The sequence below is a fragment of the Oncorhynchus mykiss genome, chromosome 23, assembly GCF_013265735.2.
Source record: "Oncorhynchus mykiss isolate Arlee chromosome 23, USDA_OmykA_1.1, whole genome shotgun sequence".
NCBI lineage: Eukaryota > Metazoa > Chordata > Actinopteri > Salmoniformes > Salmonidae > Oncorhynchus > Oncorhynchus mykiss.
Window position 1 is genome coordinate 8,247,464 of NC_048587.1, and position 14,641 is coordinate 8,262,104.

The window sequence follows — 14,641 nt, forward strand, 5'->3', positions numbered from 1 at the left end:
TGACTGACTGACTGGCTGGCTGACTGACTGGCTGGCTGACTGACTGGCTGGCTGACTGACTGGCTGGCTGACTGACCCAGGGTTCTGCTTCTGGAAGGAAAGTGAGTTACTGACTGACTGACTGACTGAATGACTGACTGACTGACTGGCTGGCTGACTGACTGGCTGACTGACTGACTGGCTGACTGACCCAGGGTTCTGCTTCTGGAGGGAAAGTGAGTTACTGACTGACTGACTGACTGACCCAGGGTTCTGCTTCTGGAGGGAAAGTGAGTTACTGACTGACTGACTGACTGGCTGACTGACTGACTGGCTGGCTGACTGGCTGACTGACCCAGGGTTCTGCTTCTGGAGGGAAAGTGAGTTACTGACTGACTGACTGACTGACCCAGGGTTCTGCTTCTGGAGGGAAAGTGAGTTACTGACTGACTGACTGACTGACTGGCTGACTGACTGACTGGCTGGCTGACTGGCTGACCCAGGGTTCTGCTTCTGGAGGGAAAGTGAGTTACTGACTGGCTGACTGACTGACTGACCCAGGGTTCTGCTTCTGGAGGGAAAGTGAGTGTTACTGACTGACTGACTGACTGACTGACTGACTGGCTGACTGACTGACCCAGGGTTCTGTTTTTGGAGGGAAAGTGAGTTACTGACTGATTGACTAACTGACTGACTGACTGGCTGGCTGACTGATTGACTGGCTGACTGACTGGCTGACTGACTGACCCAGGGTTCTGCTTCTGGAGGGAAAGTGAGTTACTGACTGACTGACTGACTGACTGACCCAGGGTTCTGCTTCTGGAGGGAAAGTGAGTTACTGACTGGCTGACTGGCTGACTGACTGACTGACTGATTGACTGACTGACTGACTGACCCAGGGTTCTGTTTTTGGAGGGAAAGTGAGTTACTGACTGATTGACTAACTGACTGACTGACTGGCTGGCTGACTGATTGACTGGCTGACTGACTGGCTGACTGACTGACCCAGGGTTCTGCTTCTGGAGGGAAAGTGAGTTACTGACTGACTGACTGACTGACTGACCCAGGGTTCTGCTTCTGGAGGGAAAGTGAGTTACTGACTGGCTGACTGACTGACTGGCTGACTGACTGACTGACTGGCTGACTGACTGGCTGACTGGCTGACTGACTGGCTGACTGACTGACTGACTGGCTGGCTGGCTGACTGGCTGACTGACTGACTGACCCAGGGTTCTGCTTCTGGAGGGAAAGTGAGTGTGTGACCAATCTGGGGTTTAAGGGACCACAATGGAAATAAGTCCTGTCTGTATTGTGCTACCCCTGACATGTTTTTAAAATCAAACTATTTTTTTTACAACTGTCAAATAAAATCAATCTTAAGGCTGTGTTAGACTGCTGAGATCCACTGTTGTATAAATACATAACCAATAGTGTTGCCTCTGCTCCTGGGGATGTGAGTGTTACTGACTGACTGACTCTCTCTCTCTCTCTTTCTCTTTCTCTCTCTTTCTCTCTCTTTCTCTCTCTTTCTCTTTCTCTTTCTCTCTCTCTCTCTCTCTCTCTCTCTCTCTCTTTCTGTCTCTCTCTCTCTCTTCCTCTCTCTCTTTCTTTCTCTTCCTCTCTCTCTTTCTGTCACTCTCTTTCTCTTCCTCTCTCTCTCTTTCTTTCTCTCTCTCTCTCTCTTTCTGTCTCTCTCTTTCTCTTCCTGTCTCTCTCTTTCTCTCTCTCTCCCCCTCTCTCCCTCTCTCTCTCTCTCTCTCTCTCATCCAAAGGCATCCATTATGCTAGTTCACTCAGCACTTAGTTGATAATCAATAAGAGTATAAAAGAATGAAATACAAGATTTACTAAACCAATCAATGCAGGAGAAAAGTGTGATTATGAAAACGATTGATTGAAATTCCATTTAGAATAGAACGGTTGAAATGCTTTTCCTGGCATCACTTCTCTGTTGTCTTCCTCAGAGCCCGCTTGTCTGGCTGAACTAGAGAGGATCCAGGTTCAACAAGTGGCCAAGAAGAAGCCTGGTAAGTGTATGTCTTATAACAGGGACTTTACAGGAAATTGTCCCAAATGGCACCCTATTCCCTACATAGTGCACTACTTTTGCCCAGGGTATATATGGCTGTGGTTAAAAGTAGTGCACTATGTAGGGAATAGGGTATCATTTGGGATGCACACAATGATATGAATTAATTTAGTAAATTGGTGTCTATCACTCTGTTATCAACTGGAAGGTTTTCTATATTGGTGTCTATGACTCTGCTATCAACTGGAAGGTTTTCTATATTGGTGTCTATGACTCTGCTATCAACTGGAAGGTGTTCTATATTGGTGTCTATGACTCTGTTATCAACTGGAAGGTTTTCTATATTGGTGTCTATGACTCTGCTATCAACTGGAAGGTGTTCTATATTGGTGTCTATGACTCTGCTATCAACTGAAAGGTTTTCTATATTAGTGTCTATGACTCTGCTATCAACTGGAAGGTGTTCTATATTGGTGTCTATGACTCTGCTATCAACTGGAAGGTTTTCTATATTAGTGTCTATGACTCTGCTATCAACTGGAAGGTTTTCTATATTAGTGTCTATGACTCTGCTATCAACTGGAAGGTGTTCTATATTGGTGTCTATGACTCTGCTATCAACTGGAAGGTGTTCTATATTGGTGTCTATGACTCTGCTATCAACTGGAAGGTTTTCTATATTAGTGTCTATGACTCTGCTATCAACTGGAAGGTTTCTATATTAGTGTCTATGACTCTGCTATCAACTGGAAGGTTTTCTATATTGGGGTCTATGACTCTGCTATCAACTGGAAGGTTTTCTATATTGGTGTCTATGACTCTGCTATCAACTGGAAGGTTTTCTATATTGGTGTCTATGACTCTGCTATCAACTGAAAGGTTTTCTATATTGGTGTCTATGACTCTGCTATCAACTGGAATGTTTTCTATATTGGTGTCTATGACTCTGCTATCAACTGGAAGGTTTTCTATATTGGTGTCTATGACTCTGTTATCAACTGGAAGGTGTTCTATATTGGTGTCTATGACTGCTATCAACTGGAAGGTTTTCTATATTGGTGTCTATGACTGCTATCAACTGGAAGGTTTTCTATATTGGTGTCTATGACTCTGCTATCAACTGGAAGGTGTTCTATATTGGTGTCTATGACTCTGCTATCAACTGGAAGGTTTTCTATATTGGTGTCTATGACTCTGCTATCAACTGGAAGGTGTTCTATATTGGTGTCTATGACTCTGCTATCAACTGGAAGGTTTTCTATATTGGTGTCTATGACTCTGCTATCAACTGGAAGGTTTTCTATATTGGTGTCTATGACTCTGCTATCAACTGGAAGGTTTTCTATATTGGTGTCTATGACTCTGTTATCAACTGGAAGGTTTTCTATATTGGTGTCTATGACTCTGCTATCAACTGGAAGGTTTTCTATATTGGTGTCTATGACTCTGCTATCAACTGAAAGGTTTTCTATATTGGTGTCTATGACTCTGCTATCAACTGAAAGGTTTTCTATATTGGTGTCTATGACTCTGCTATCAACTGGAAGGTGTTCTATATTGGTGTCTATGACTGCTATCAACTGGAAGGTTTTCTATATTGGTGTCTATGACTGCTATCAACTGGAAGGTTTTCTATATTGGTGTCTATGACTCTGCTATCAACTGGAAGGTGTTCTATATTGGTGTCTATGACTCTGCTATCAACTGGAAGGTTTTCTATATTGGTGTCTATGACTCTGCTATCAACTGGAAGGTTTTCTATATTGGTGTCTATGACTCTGCTATCAACTGGAAGGTGTTCTATATTGGTGTCTATGACTCTGCTATCAACTGGAAGGTTTTCTATATTGGTGTCTATGACTCTGCTATCAACTGGAAGGTTTTCTATATTGGTGTCTATGACTCTGCTATCAACTGGAAGGTTTTCTATATTGGTGTCTATGACTCTGTTATCAACTGGAAGGTTTTCTATATTGGTGTCTATGACTCTGCTATCAACTGGAAGGTTTTCTATATTGGTGTCTATGACTCTGCTATCAACTGAAAGGTTTTCTATATTGGTGTCTATGACTCTGCTATCAACTGAAAGGTTTTCTATATTGGTGTCTATGACTCTGCTATCAACTGGAAGGTTTTCCATATTGGTGTCTATGACTCTGCTATCAACTGGAAGGTTTTCTATATTGGTGTCTATGACTCTGTTATCAACTGGAAGGTTTTCTATATTGGTGTCTATGACTCTGCTATCAACTGGAAGGTGTTCTATATTGGTGTCTATGACTCTGTTATCAACTGGAAGGTTTTCTATATTGGTGTCTATGACTCTGCTATCAACTGGAAGGTGTTCTATATTGGTGTCTATGACTCTGCTATCAACTGAAAGGTTTTCTATATTAGTGTCTATGACTCTGCTATCAACTGGAAGGTGTTCTATATTGGTGTCTATGACTCTGCTATCAACTGGAAGGTTTTCTATATTAGTGTCTATGACTCTGCTATCAACTGGAAGGTTTTCTATATTAGTGTCTATGACTCTGCTATCAACTGGAAGGTGTTCTATATTGGTGTCTATGACTCTGCTATCAACTGGAAGGTGTTCTATATTGGTGTCTATGACTCTGCTATCAACTGGAAGGTTTTCTATATTAGTGTCTATGACTCTGCTATCAACTGGAAGGTTTCTATATTAGTGTCTATGACTCTGCTATCAACTGGAAGGTTTTCTATATTGGGGTCTATGACTCTGCTATCAACTGGAAGGTTTTCTATATTGGTGTCTATGACTCTGCTATCAACTGGAAGGTTTTCTATATTGGTGTCTATGACTCTGCTATCAACTGAAAGGTTTTCTATATTGGTGTCTATGACTCTGCTATCAACTGGAATGTTTTCTATATTGGTGTCTATGACTCTGCTATCAACTGGAAGGTTTTCTATATTGGTGTCTATGACTCTGTTATCAACTGGAAGGTGTTCTATATTGGTGTCTATGACTGCTATCAACTGGAAGGTTTTCTATATTGGTGTCTATGACTGCTATCAACTGGAAGGTTTTCTATATTGGTGTCTATGACTCTGCTATCAACTGGAAGGTGTTCTATATTGGTGTCTATGACTCTGCTATCAACTGGAAGGTTTTCTATATTGGTGTCTATGACTCTGCTATCAACTGGAAGGTTTTCTATATTGGTGTCTATGACTCTGCTATCAACTGGAAGGTGTTCTATATTGGTGTCTATGACTCTGCTATCAACTGGAAGGTTTTCTATATTGGTGTCTATGACTCTGCTATCAACTGGAAGGTTTTCTATATTGGTGTCTATGACTCTGCTATCAACTGGAAGGTTTTCTATATTGGTGTCTATGACTCTGTTATCAACTGGAAGGTTTTCTATATTGGTGTCTATGACTCTGCTATCAACTGGAAGGTTTTCTATATTGGTGTCTATGACTCTGCTATCAACTGAAAGGTTTTCTATATTGGTGTCTATGACTCTGCTATCAACTGAAAGGTTTTCTATATTGGTGTCTATGACTCTGCTATCAACTGGAAGGTGTTCTATATTGGTGTCTATGACTGCTATCAACTGGAAGGTTTTCTATATTGGTGTCTATGACTGCTATCAACTGGAAGGTTTTCTATATTGGTGTCTATGACTCTGCTATCAACTGGAAGGTGTTCTATATTGGTGTCTATGACTCTGCTATCAACTGGAAGGTTTTCTATATTGGTGTCTATGACTCTGCTATCAACTGGAAGGTTTTCTATATTGGTGTCTATGACTCTGCTATCAACTGGAAGGTGTTCTATATTGGTGTCTATGACTCTGCTATCAACTGGAAGGTTTTCTATATTGGTGTCTATGACTCTGCTATCAACTGGAAGGTTTTCTATATTGGTGTCTATGACTCTGCTATCAACTGGAAGGTTTTCTATATTGGTGTCTATGACTCTGTTATCAACTGGAAGGTTTTCTATATTGGTGTCTATGACTCTGCTATCAACTGGAAGGTTTTCTATATTGGTGTCTATGACTCTGCTATCAACTGAAAGGTTTTCTATATTGGTGTCTATGACTCTGCTATCAACTGAAAGGTTTTCTATATTGGTGTCTATGACTCTGCTATCAACTGGAAGGTTTTCCATATTGGTGTCTATGACTCTGCTATCAACTGGAAGGTTTTCTATATTGGTGTCTATGACTCTGTTATCAACTGGAAGGTTTTCTATATTGGTGTCTATGACTCTGCTATCAACTGGAAGGTTTTCTATATTGGTGTCTATGACTCTGCTATCAACTGAAAGGTTTTCTATATTGGTGTCTATGACTCTGCTATAAACTGAAAGGTTTTCTATATTGGAGTCTATGACTCTGCTATCAACTGAAAGGTTTTCTATATTGGTGTCTATGACTCTGCTATAAACTGAAAGGTTTTCTATATTGGTGTCTATGACTCTGCTATCAACTGGAAGGTTTTCTATATTGGAGTCTATGACTCTGCTATCAACTGGAAGGTTTTCTATATTGGTGTCTATGACTCTGCTATCAACTGGAAGGTTTTCTATATTGTATTAGTTGTGGTTTCTTCTGAAGAACAGGTCGTTACGTCACACAGACGTTGGAATAGTTTCCGTGTGTTTCCTGGACATATGTTTCACATAAGGAATACAGGTGTGTGTGTTTCCTGGACATATGTTTCACATAAGGAATACAGGTGTGTGTGTTTCCTGGACATATGTTTCACATAAGGAATACAGGGGTGTGTGGTTCCTGGACATATGTTTCACATAAGGAATACAGGTGTGGAGGATCTATTCCCACTGATCTACTCGTCAGCCTGTTCTGGTGTAGGCGGGTGTTAGCTGCTGCTGCTAGCGTCTGCCCGTGTTGTGGCTGGTGTGTGTCTGTGTAGTGAGGTACAGTGTGTGTGTCTGTGTGTAGTGAGGTACAGTGTGTGTGTCTGTGTGTAGTGAGGTACTGTGTGTGTGTGTGTGTGTGTGTGTGTGTGTGTGTGTGTGTGTGTGTGTGTGTGTGTGTGTGTGTGTGTGTGTGTGTGTGTGTGTGTGTGTGTGTGTGTGTGTGTGTGTGTGTGTGTGTGTGTGTGTGTACTTGTGTAGTGCTGAGAGGGTGCCTGGAGCACATCGTGTTAGGATTGTGCCGTGGCTAGTGTGTGTGTGTGTGTAGTTTGTGTGTAGTTGTGTAACAAGGTGACTGCAGCAACAGGGAAGCTGGAGGATGCTCATTAAACAGACAGGCAGCAGCCAGAATCAAGGCCTAATCAGGCTGATTGGAGAGCAGTGCTAAGGTGAACCCCATGGAGCCCACAGCAGGCTCAGAGAGAGAGGGGTTTTTATTTGATTATTCCTTTATTAGTCCAACAGTTACATCACCAACAGAACAAACCCCACTTCACTTCAACAGACTAGAAAGTTAAAACCAAGCCCCCCTCCTCGTCCGGGGTATATAGAGCCCCCTCTGATGCCCCACACCACTACAAAGTCCTCCGGATGGTTCCCCATCCTCCCCCATATAGATGGTTCAGTGTCAGCCGAGGCGGAACCAGGCCCAGCAGCACATCTCTGGGCTCCGTACACCCTCCCCCTGTATCTCATGTTTCCTGGTCTTCCACACTGCCATTCTGGTCTGACCCAACACCCCCTCCTCACAGAACAGACACCCCCTCCCCACAGAACAGACAACCCCTCCTCACAGAACAGACACCCCCTCCCCACAGAACAGACACCCCCTCCCCACAGAACAGACACCCCCCTCCCCACAGAACAGACACCCCCCTCCCCACAGAACAGACACCCCCCTCCCCACAGAACAGACACCCCCCTCCCCACAGAACAGACACCCCCCTCCCCACAGAACAGACACCCCCTCCTCACAGAACAGACACCCCTTTCCCCACAGAACAGACACCCCCTTCCCCACAGAACATACACCCCCTCCCCACAGAACAGACACCCCTCCTCACAGAACAGACACCCCCTTCCCCACAGAACAGACACCCCCTCCTCACAGAACAGACACCCCCTCCTCACAGAACAGACACCCCCTCTTCACAGAACAGACACCCCCTCCCCACAGAACAGACACCCCCTCCCCACAGAACAGACACCCCCTCCTCACAGAACAGATACCCCCTCCTCACAGAACAGACACCCCCTCCCCACAGAACAGACAACCCCTCCCCACAGAACAGACAACCCCTCCCCACAGAACAGACACCCCCTCCCCACAGAACAGACACATCCTCCTCACAGAACAGACACCCCCTCCCCACAGAACAGACACCCCCTCCTCACAAAACAGACAACCCCTCACCACAGAACAGACACCCCCTCCTCACAGAACAGACAACCCCTCCTCACAGAACAGACACCCCCTCACCACAGAACAGACACCCCCTCCTCACAGAACAGACAACCCCTCCTCACAGAACAGACAACCCCTCCTCACAGAACAGACACCCCCTCCCCACAGAACAGATACCCCCTCCCCACAGAACAGACACCCCCTCCCCACAGAACAGACACCCCCCTCTCCACAGAACAGACACCCCCTCCCCACAGAACAGACACCCCCCTCCCCACAGAACAGACACCCCCTCCCCACAGAACAGACACCCCCTCCCCACAGAACAGACACCCCCTCCTCACAGAACAGACACCCCCTCCCCACAGAACAGACACCCCCTCCCCACAGAACAGACACCCCCCTCCCCACAGAACAGACACCCCCCTCCCCACAGAACAGACACCCCCCTCCCCACAGAACAGACACCCCCCTCCCCACAGAACAGACACCCCCCCTCCCCACAGAACAGACACCCCCTCCCCACAGAACAGACACCCCCCTCCCCACAGAACAGACACCCCCCTCCCCACAGAACAGACACCCCCTCCCCACAGAACAGACACCCCCTCCCCACAGAACAGACACCCCCCTCCCCACAGAACAGACACCCCCCTCCCCACAGAACAGACACCCCCCTCCCCACAGAACAGACACCCCCCTCCCCACAGAACAGACACCCCCCTCCCCACAGAACAGACACCCCCCTCCCCACAGAACAGACACCCCCTCCCCACAGAACAGACACCCCCTCCTCACAGAACAGACACCCCCCTCTCCACAGAACAGACACCCCCCTCCCCACAGAACAGACACCCCCTCCCCACAGAACAGACACCCCCTCCCCACAGAACAGACACCCCCCTCCCCACAGAACAGACACCCCCTCCTCACAGAACAGACACCCCCCTCCCCACAGAACAGACACCCCCTCCTCACAGAACAGACACCCCCTCCTCACAGAACAGACACCCCCCTCCCCACAGAACAGACACCCCCTCCTCACAGAACAGACACCCCCTCCCCACAGAACAGACACCCCCCTCCCCACAGAACAGACACCCCCCTCTCCACAGAACAGACACCCCCCTCCCCACAGAACAGACACTCCCCCTCCCCACAGAACAGACACCCCCCTCCCCACAGAACAGACACCCCCCTCCCTACAGAACAGACACCCCCCTCCCCACAGAACAGACAACCCCTCCCCACAGATGGATCAAGGTGTGCCACGTATCTGTTGGTAGCGATAGCCCTGTGAATAATCCTCCACTGTAGATCAGCAATACGCTTCTCTATGAGAGTCTTATACAGGGAGCGCCAACATCCTCTCAGAGAAGAACCTGGTCCCAACCTCCCCTACCAGACCGTTCGTTGCCCTCAGCCCATGCAGAATGGTCTTCCTGAGCCATCTTCACAGACACTGTGTACAGAGCCTTTTAGCTGGCTGTGGAAAAGGCCCCCGGCTCTGAAGTCTTGAATGATAGGATCATTTCCTCACCCTCCTGGTGTTCCTCTGCAGTGGCAGCAATGGTGAAAGGAGGCAGGTCAGTGTCAGTCGTGGTTAGACGGTCCAGTCTCTGCCTCCTCCTCGGCAGCTCTCTGAACGAGCCCGGTAGTGTAGCACGGACCCCCTCCACCTCCTGCTGTACACGGACCCCTCCACCTCCTGCTGTAGCACGGACCCCCTCCACCTCCTGCTGTAGTACAGACCACCTCCTGCTGTACCACGGACCCCCTCCACCTCCTGCTGTAGTACAGACCACCTCCTGCTGTACCACGGACCCCCTCCACCTCCTGCTGTACACGGACCCCTCCACCTCCTGCTGTACACGGACCCCTCCACCTCCTGCTGTACACGGACCCCTCCACCTCCTGCTGTACACGGACCCCTCCACCTCCTGCTGTACACGGACCCCTCCACCTCCTGCTGTACACAGACCCCTCCACCTCCTGCTGTACACGGACCCCTCCACCTCCTGCTGTAGCACAGACCCCCTCCACCTCCTGCTGTAGTACAGACCACCTCCACCTCCTGCTGTAGCACAGACCCCCACACCTCCTGCTTTAGCACAGACCCCCACACCTCCTGCTGTAGTACAGACCCCCTCCACCTCCTGCTGTAGCACAGACCCCCTCCACCTCCTGCTGTAGTACAGACCCCCTCCACCTCCTGCTGTAGCACAGACCCCCTCCACCTCCTGCTGTAGTACGGACCCCCTCCACCTCCTGCTGTAGCACAGACCCCCTCCACCTCCTGCTGTAGCACGGACCCCCTCCACCTCCTGCTGTAGCACGGACCCCCTCCACCTCCTGCTGTAGCACGGTCCCCCTCCACCTCCTGCTGTAGCACAGACCCCCTCCACCTCCTGCTGTAGCACGGACCCCTTCCACCTCCTGCTGTAGCACGGACCCCCTCCACCTCCTGCTGTAGCACGGACCCCCTCCACCTCCTGCTGCAATACAAATCAAATCAAATTTTATTTGTCACATACACATGGTTAGCAGATGTTAATGCGAGTGTAGCGAAATGCTTGTGTTTCTAGTTCCGACAATGCAGTAATAACCAACAAGTAATCTAACTAACAATTCCAAAACTACTGTCTTATACACAGTGTAAGGGGATAAAGAATATGTACATAAGGATATATGCATGAGTGATGGTACAGAGCAGCATAGGCAAGATACAGTAGATGGTATCGAGTACAGTATATACATATGAGATGAGTATGTAAACAAAGTGGCATAGTTAAAGTGGCTAGTGATACATGTATTACATAAGGATACAGTCGATGATATAGAGTACAGTATATACGTATGCATATGAGATAAATAATGTAGGGTAAGTAACATTATATAAGGTAGCATTGTTTAAAGTGGCTAGTGATATATTTACATCATTTCCCATCAATTTCCATTATTAAAGTGGCTGGAGTTGAGTCAGTGTGTTGGCAGCAGCCACTCAATGTTAGTGGTGGCTGTTTAACAGTCTGATGGCCTTGAGATAGAAGCTGTTTTTCAGTCTCTCGGTCCCAGCTTTGATGCACCTGTACTGACCTCGCCTTCTGGATGATAGCGGGGTGAACAGGCAGCTCGGGTGGTTGATGTCCTTGATGATCTTTATGGCCTTCCTGTAACATCGGGTGGTGTAGGTGTCCTGGAGGGCAGGTAGTTTGCCCCCGGTGATGCGTTGTGCAGACCTCACCACCCTCTGGAGAGCCTTACGGTTGAGGGCGGAGCAGTTGCCGTACCAGGCGGTGATACAGCCCGCCAGGATGCTCTCGATGCTCTCGATGCCCACCTCCTGCTGTAGTACAGACCCCCTCCACCTCCTTCTGCAGTACGGACCCCCTCCACCTCCTGCTGCAGAGGTGATATGATCCTTAACTAGCCTCTCAAAGCACATCATGATGACAGAAGTGAGTGCTAGTCATCATATTATCAATTGAAAATCAGCAACCTGCTGTCATTTGTACAGTGAACCTGACTGGGACTCACCCTGAGATTCTACATCTACATTGGTAGGGATATCTGACAATCTCTTCTCTTCCTGCATTCCTCCATCCTCATTGGTCAGCTCCATGGAAGCCACCTCGGCTCCCCGCAACCGCCTCTAACTCCTCCCTACCATCACCCTGCGTGTCTGTAATTACACTGGGCACATCACCCTGCGTGTCTGTAATTACACTGGGCACATCCCCCTGCGCGTCTGTAATTACACTGGGCACATCCCCCTGCGTGTCTGTAATTACACTGGGCACATCATTCTGCGTGTCTGTGAGACAGGCGTATCAGCCTCGGAGTCCTGAGCTCCCCGCCACGGCAACCCGCCACGGCAACCTGGCTTCATCAACATCATCAACATTAACATCAACAGTATTGGCGACGGAATCTGTGCCCTGCTCGTCCCGCTCCCTGTGCCCTGCTCGTCCCGCTCCCTGTGCCCTGCTCTCCCTGTGCCCTGCTCATCCCGCTCCCTGTGCCCTGCTCTCCCTGTGCCCTGCTCTCCCTGTGCCCTGCTCTCCCTGCTCCCGGTGCCCTGCTCTCCCTGTGCCCTGCTCTCCCTGTGCCCTGCTCTCCCCGCTCCCTGTGCCCTACTCTCCCCTCTCCCTGTGCCCTGCTCTCCCTGTGCCCTGCTCTCCCTGTGCCCTGCTCATCCCGCTCCCTGTGCCCTGCTCTCCCTGTGCCCTGCTCTCCCTGTGCCCTGCTCTCCCTGTGCCCTGCTCTCCCTGTGCCCTGCTCTCCCTGCTCCCTGTGCCCTGCTCTCCCTGTGCCTTGCTCTCCCTGTGCCCTGCTCTCCCCGCTCCCTGTGCCCTGCTCTCCCCTCTCCCTGTGCCCTGCTCTCCCTGTGCCCTGCTCTCCCTGTGCCCTGCTCATCCCGCTCCCTGTGCCCTGCTCGTCCCGCTCCCTGTGCCCTGCTCTCCCTGTGCCCTGCTCTCCCTGCTCCCTGTGCCCTGCTCTCCCTGTGCCCTGCTCTCCCTGTGCCCTGCTCTCCCTGCTCCCTGTGCCCTGCTCTCCCTGTGCCATGCTCTCCCTGTGCCCTGCTCTCCCCGCTCCCTGTGCCCTGCTCTCCCCTCTCCCTGTGCCCTGCTCTCCCTGTGCCCTGCTCTCCCTGTGCCCTGCTCTCCCCTCTCCCTGTGCCCTGCTCTCCCTGTGCCCTGCTCTCCCTGTGCCCTGCTCTCCCCTCTCCCTGTGCCCTGCTCGTCCCGCTCCCTGTGCCCTGCTCACCCCGCTCCCTGTGCCCTGCTCTCCCTGTGCCCTGCTCGTCCCGCTCCCTGTGCCCTGCTCCCTATGCCCTGCTCGTCCCGCTCCCCGTGCCCTGCTCGTCCCGCTCCCTGTGCCCTGCTCTCCCTGTGCCCTGCTCGTCCCGCTCCCTGTGCCCTGCTCCCTATGCCCTGCTCGTCCCGCTCCCCGCAATCAAAACTTCAGACTGTAGTCACATTAACCATGTAGACTTTCACCTCATACGTCACCTGATACCAGATACATAAGTTAGAGTAACACCATCCGCTTGATAAGGTGCTCCTCTTTCAGAAACACAGCTACTTCCTTATTCATTTCCTCCCTCCCTCCCTCCTTCCCTCCCTCCCTCCCTCCCTCCCTTCCTGCTCTCACTCCCTGCTCTCACTCCCTCCCCTCCCTTCTCTCACTCCCTCCTCTCACCTCCTCTCCCTCCCTCCTCTCACTCCTCCTCTCCCTCCTCTCCCTCCCTCCCTCCTCTCCCTCCTCTCCCTCCCTCCCTCCTCTCACTCCTCCTCTCACTCCCTCCCCTCCCTCCTCTCCCTCCTCTCCCTCCTTCCTCCCCTCACTCCTCCTCTCCCTCCCTCCTCTCACTCCCCTCCCTCCTCTCACACCCTCCTCTCCTTCCCTCCTCTGCCTCCCTCCTCTCCCTCCCTCCTCCTCTCCTCTCCCTCCCTCCTCCTCTCCTCTCCTCTCCTCCCTCCCTTCTCTCACCTCCTCTCCCTCCCTCCTCTCACACCCTCCTCTCCTTCCCTCCTCTGCCTCCCTCCTCCTCTCCCTCCCTCCCTCCCTCCCTCCTCTCACTCCCTCCCCTCCCTCCTCTCCCTCCCTCCCTCACTCCTCTCACTCCCTCCCCTCCCTCCTCTCCCTCCCTCCTCTCACTCCTCCTCTCACTCCTCCTCCTCTCACTCCCTCCTCTCCCTCCCTCCTCTCACTCCTCCTCTCACTCCTCCTCCTCTCACTCCCTCCTCTCCCTCCCTTCCTCCTCCTCTCCCTCCTCTCCCTCGCTCCCTCCTCAGTCCCTCCTCTCACTCCTCCTCTCCCTCTCTCCTCCCCTCAATTCTCCTCTCCCTCCCTCCTCTCACTCCTCCTCTCACTCCCTCCTCTCTCACTCCCTCCTCTCTCTCTCTCCTCCCTCCATCCCTCCTCCCCTCACTCCTCCTCTCCCTCCCTCCTCTCACTCCCTCCCCTCACACCCTCCTCTCCTTCCCTCCTATCTTTCTTCCCTCCTCTCACTCCTACTCTCACTCCTCTGAACAAAAAAGGACAGCAACCTCTCACCACACACAGCACCCTCACACAACCAACTCCAGAGACAGAGAGAGAGAGACTCTCTCCTTCCAGTGTTGTGATTGGCAGGCCTGTCAGTACAGGTGCCAATCAAAGGACAACAAGGAACCAAACCAAAAAACAGGCCGACTGACATGATTGTGATTTTACTCCTCTGCTCAAGGATACCTAATGCTCCTACAGCAGAGTGGTGCAGTATGGTGCAGTATGTTGGGTATGGTACAGTATGGTGCAGTATGAT

At 50.3% G+C, this 14,641-nt stretch overlaps 1 protein-coding gene across 2 annotated transcripts in view; it reads left to right on the top strand.

The window, feature by feature from the left end:
* Positions 1–14,641, top strand: part of LOC110515875 (testican-2-like) — a 113,019-nt gene that overhangs the window by 82,148 nt on the left and 16,230 nt on the right. For both annotated transcript variants that reach the window (XM_036959871.1, XM_036959870.1), the window contains exon 10: positions 1,944–2,006. In XM_036959871.1, coding sequence (XP_036815766.1) covers positions 1,944–2,006 — 63 coding nt within the window. The remainder of the gene's footprint in view (positions 1–1,943; positions 2,007–14,641) is intronic.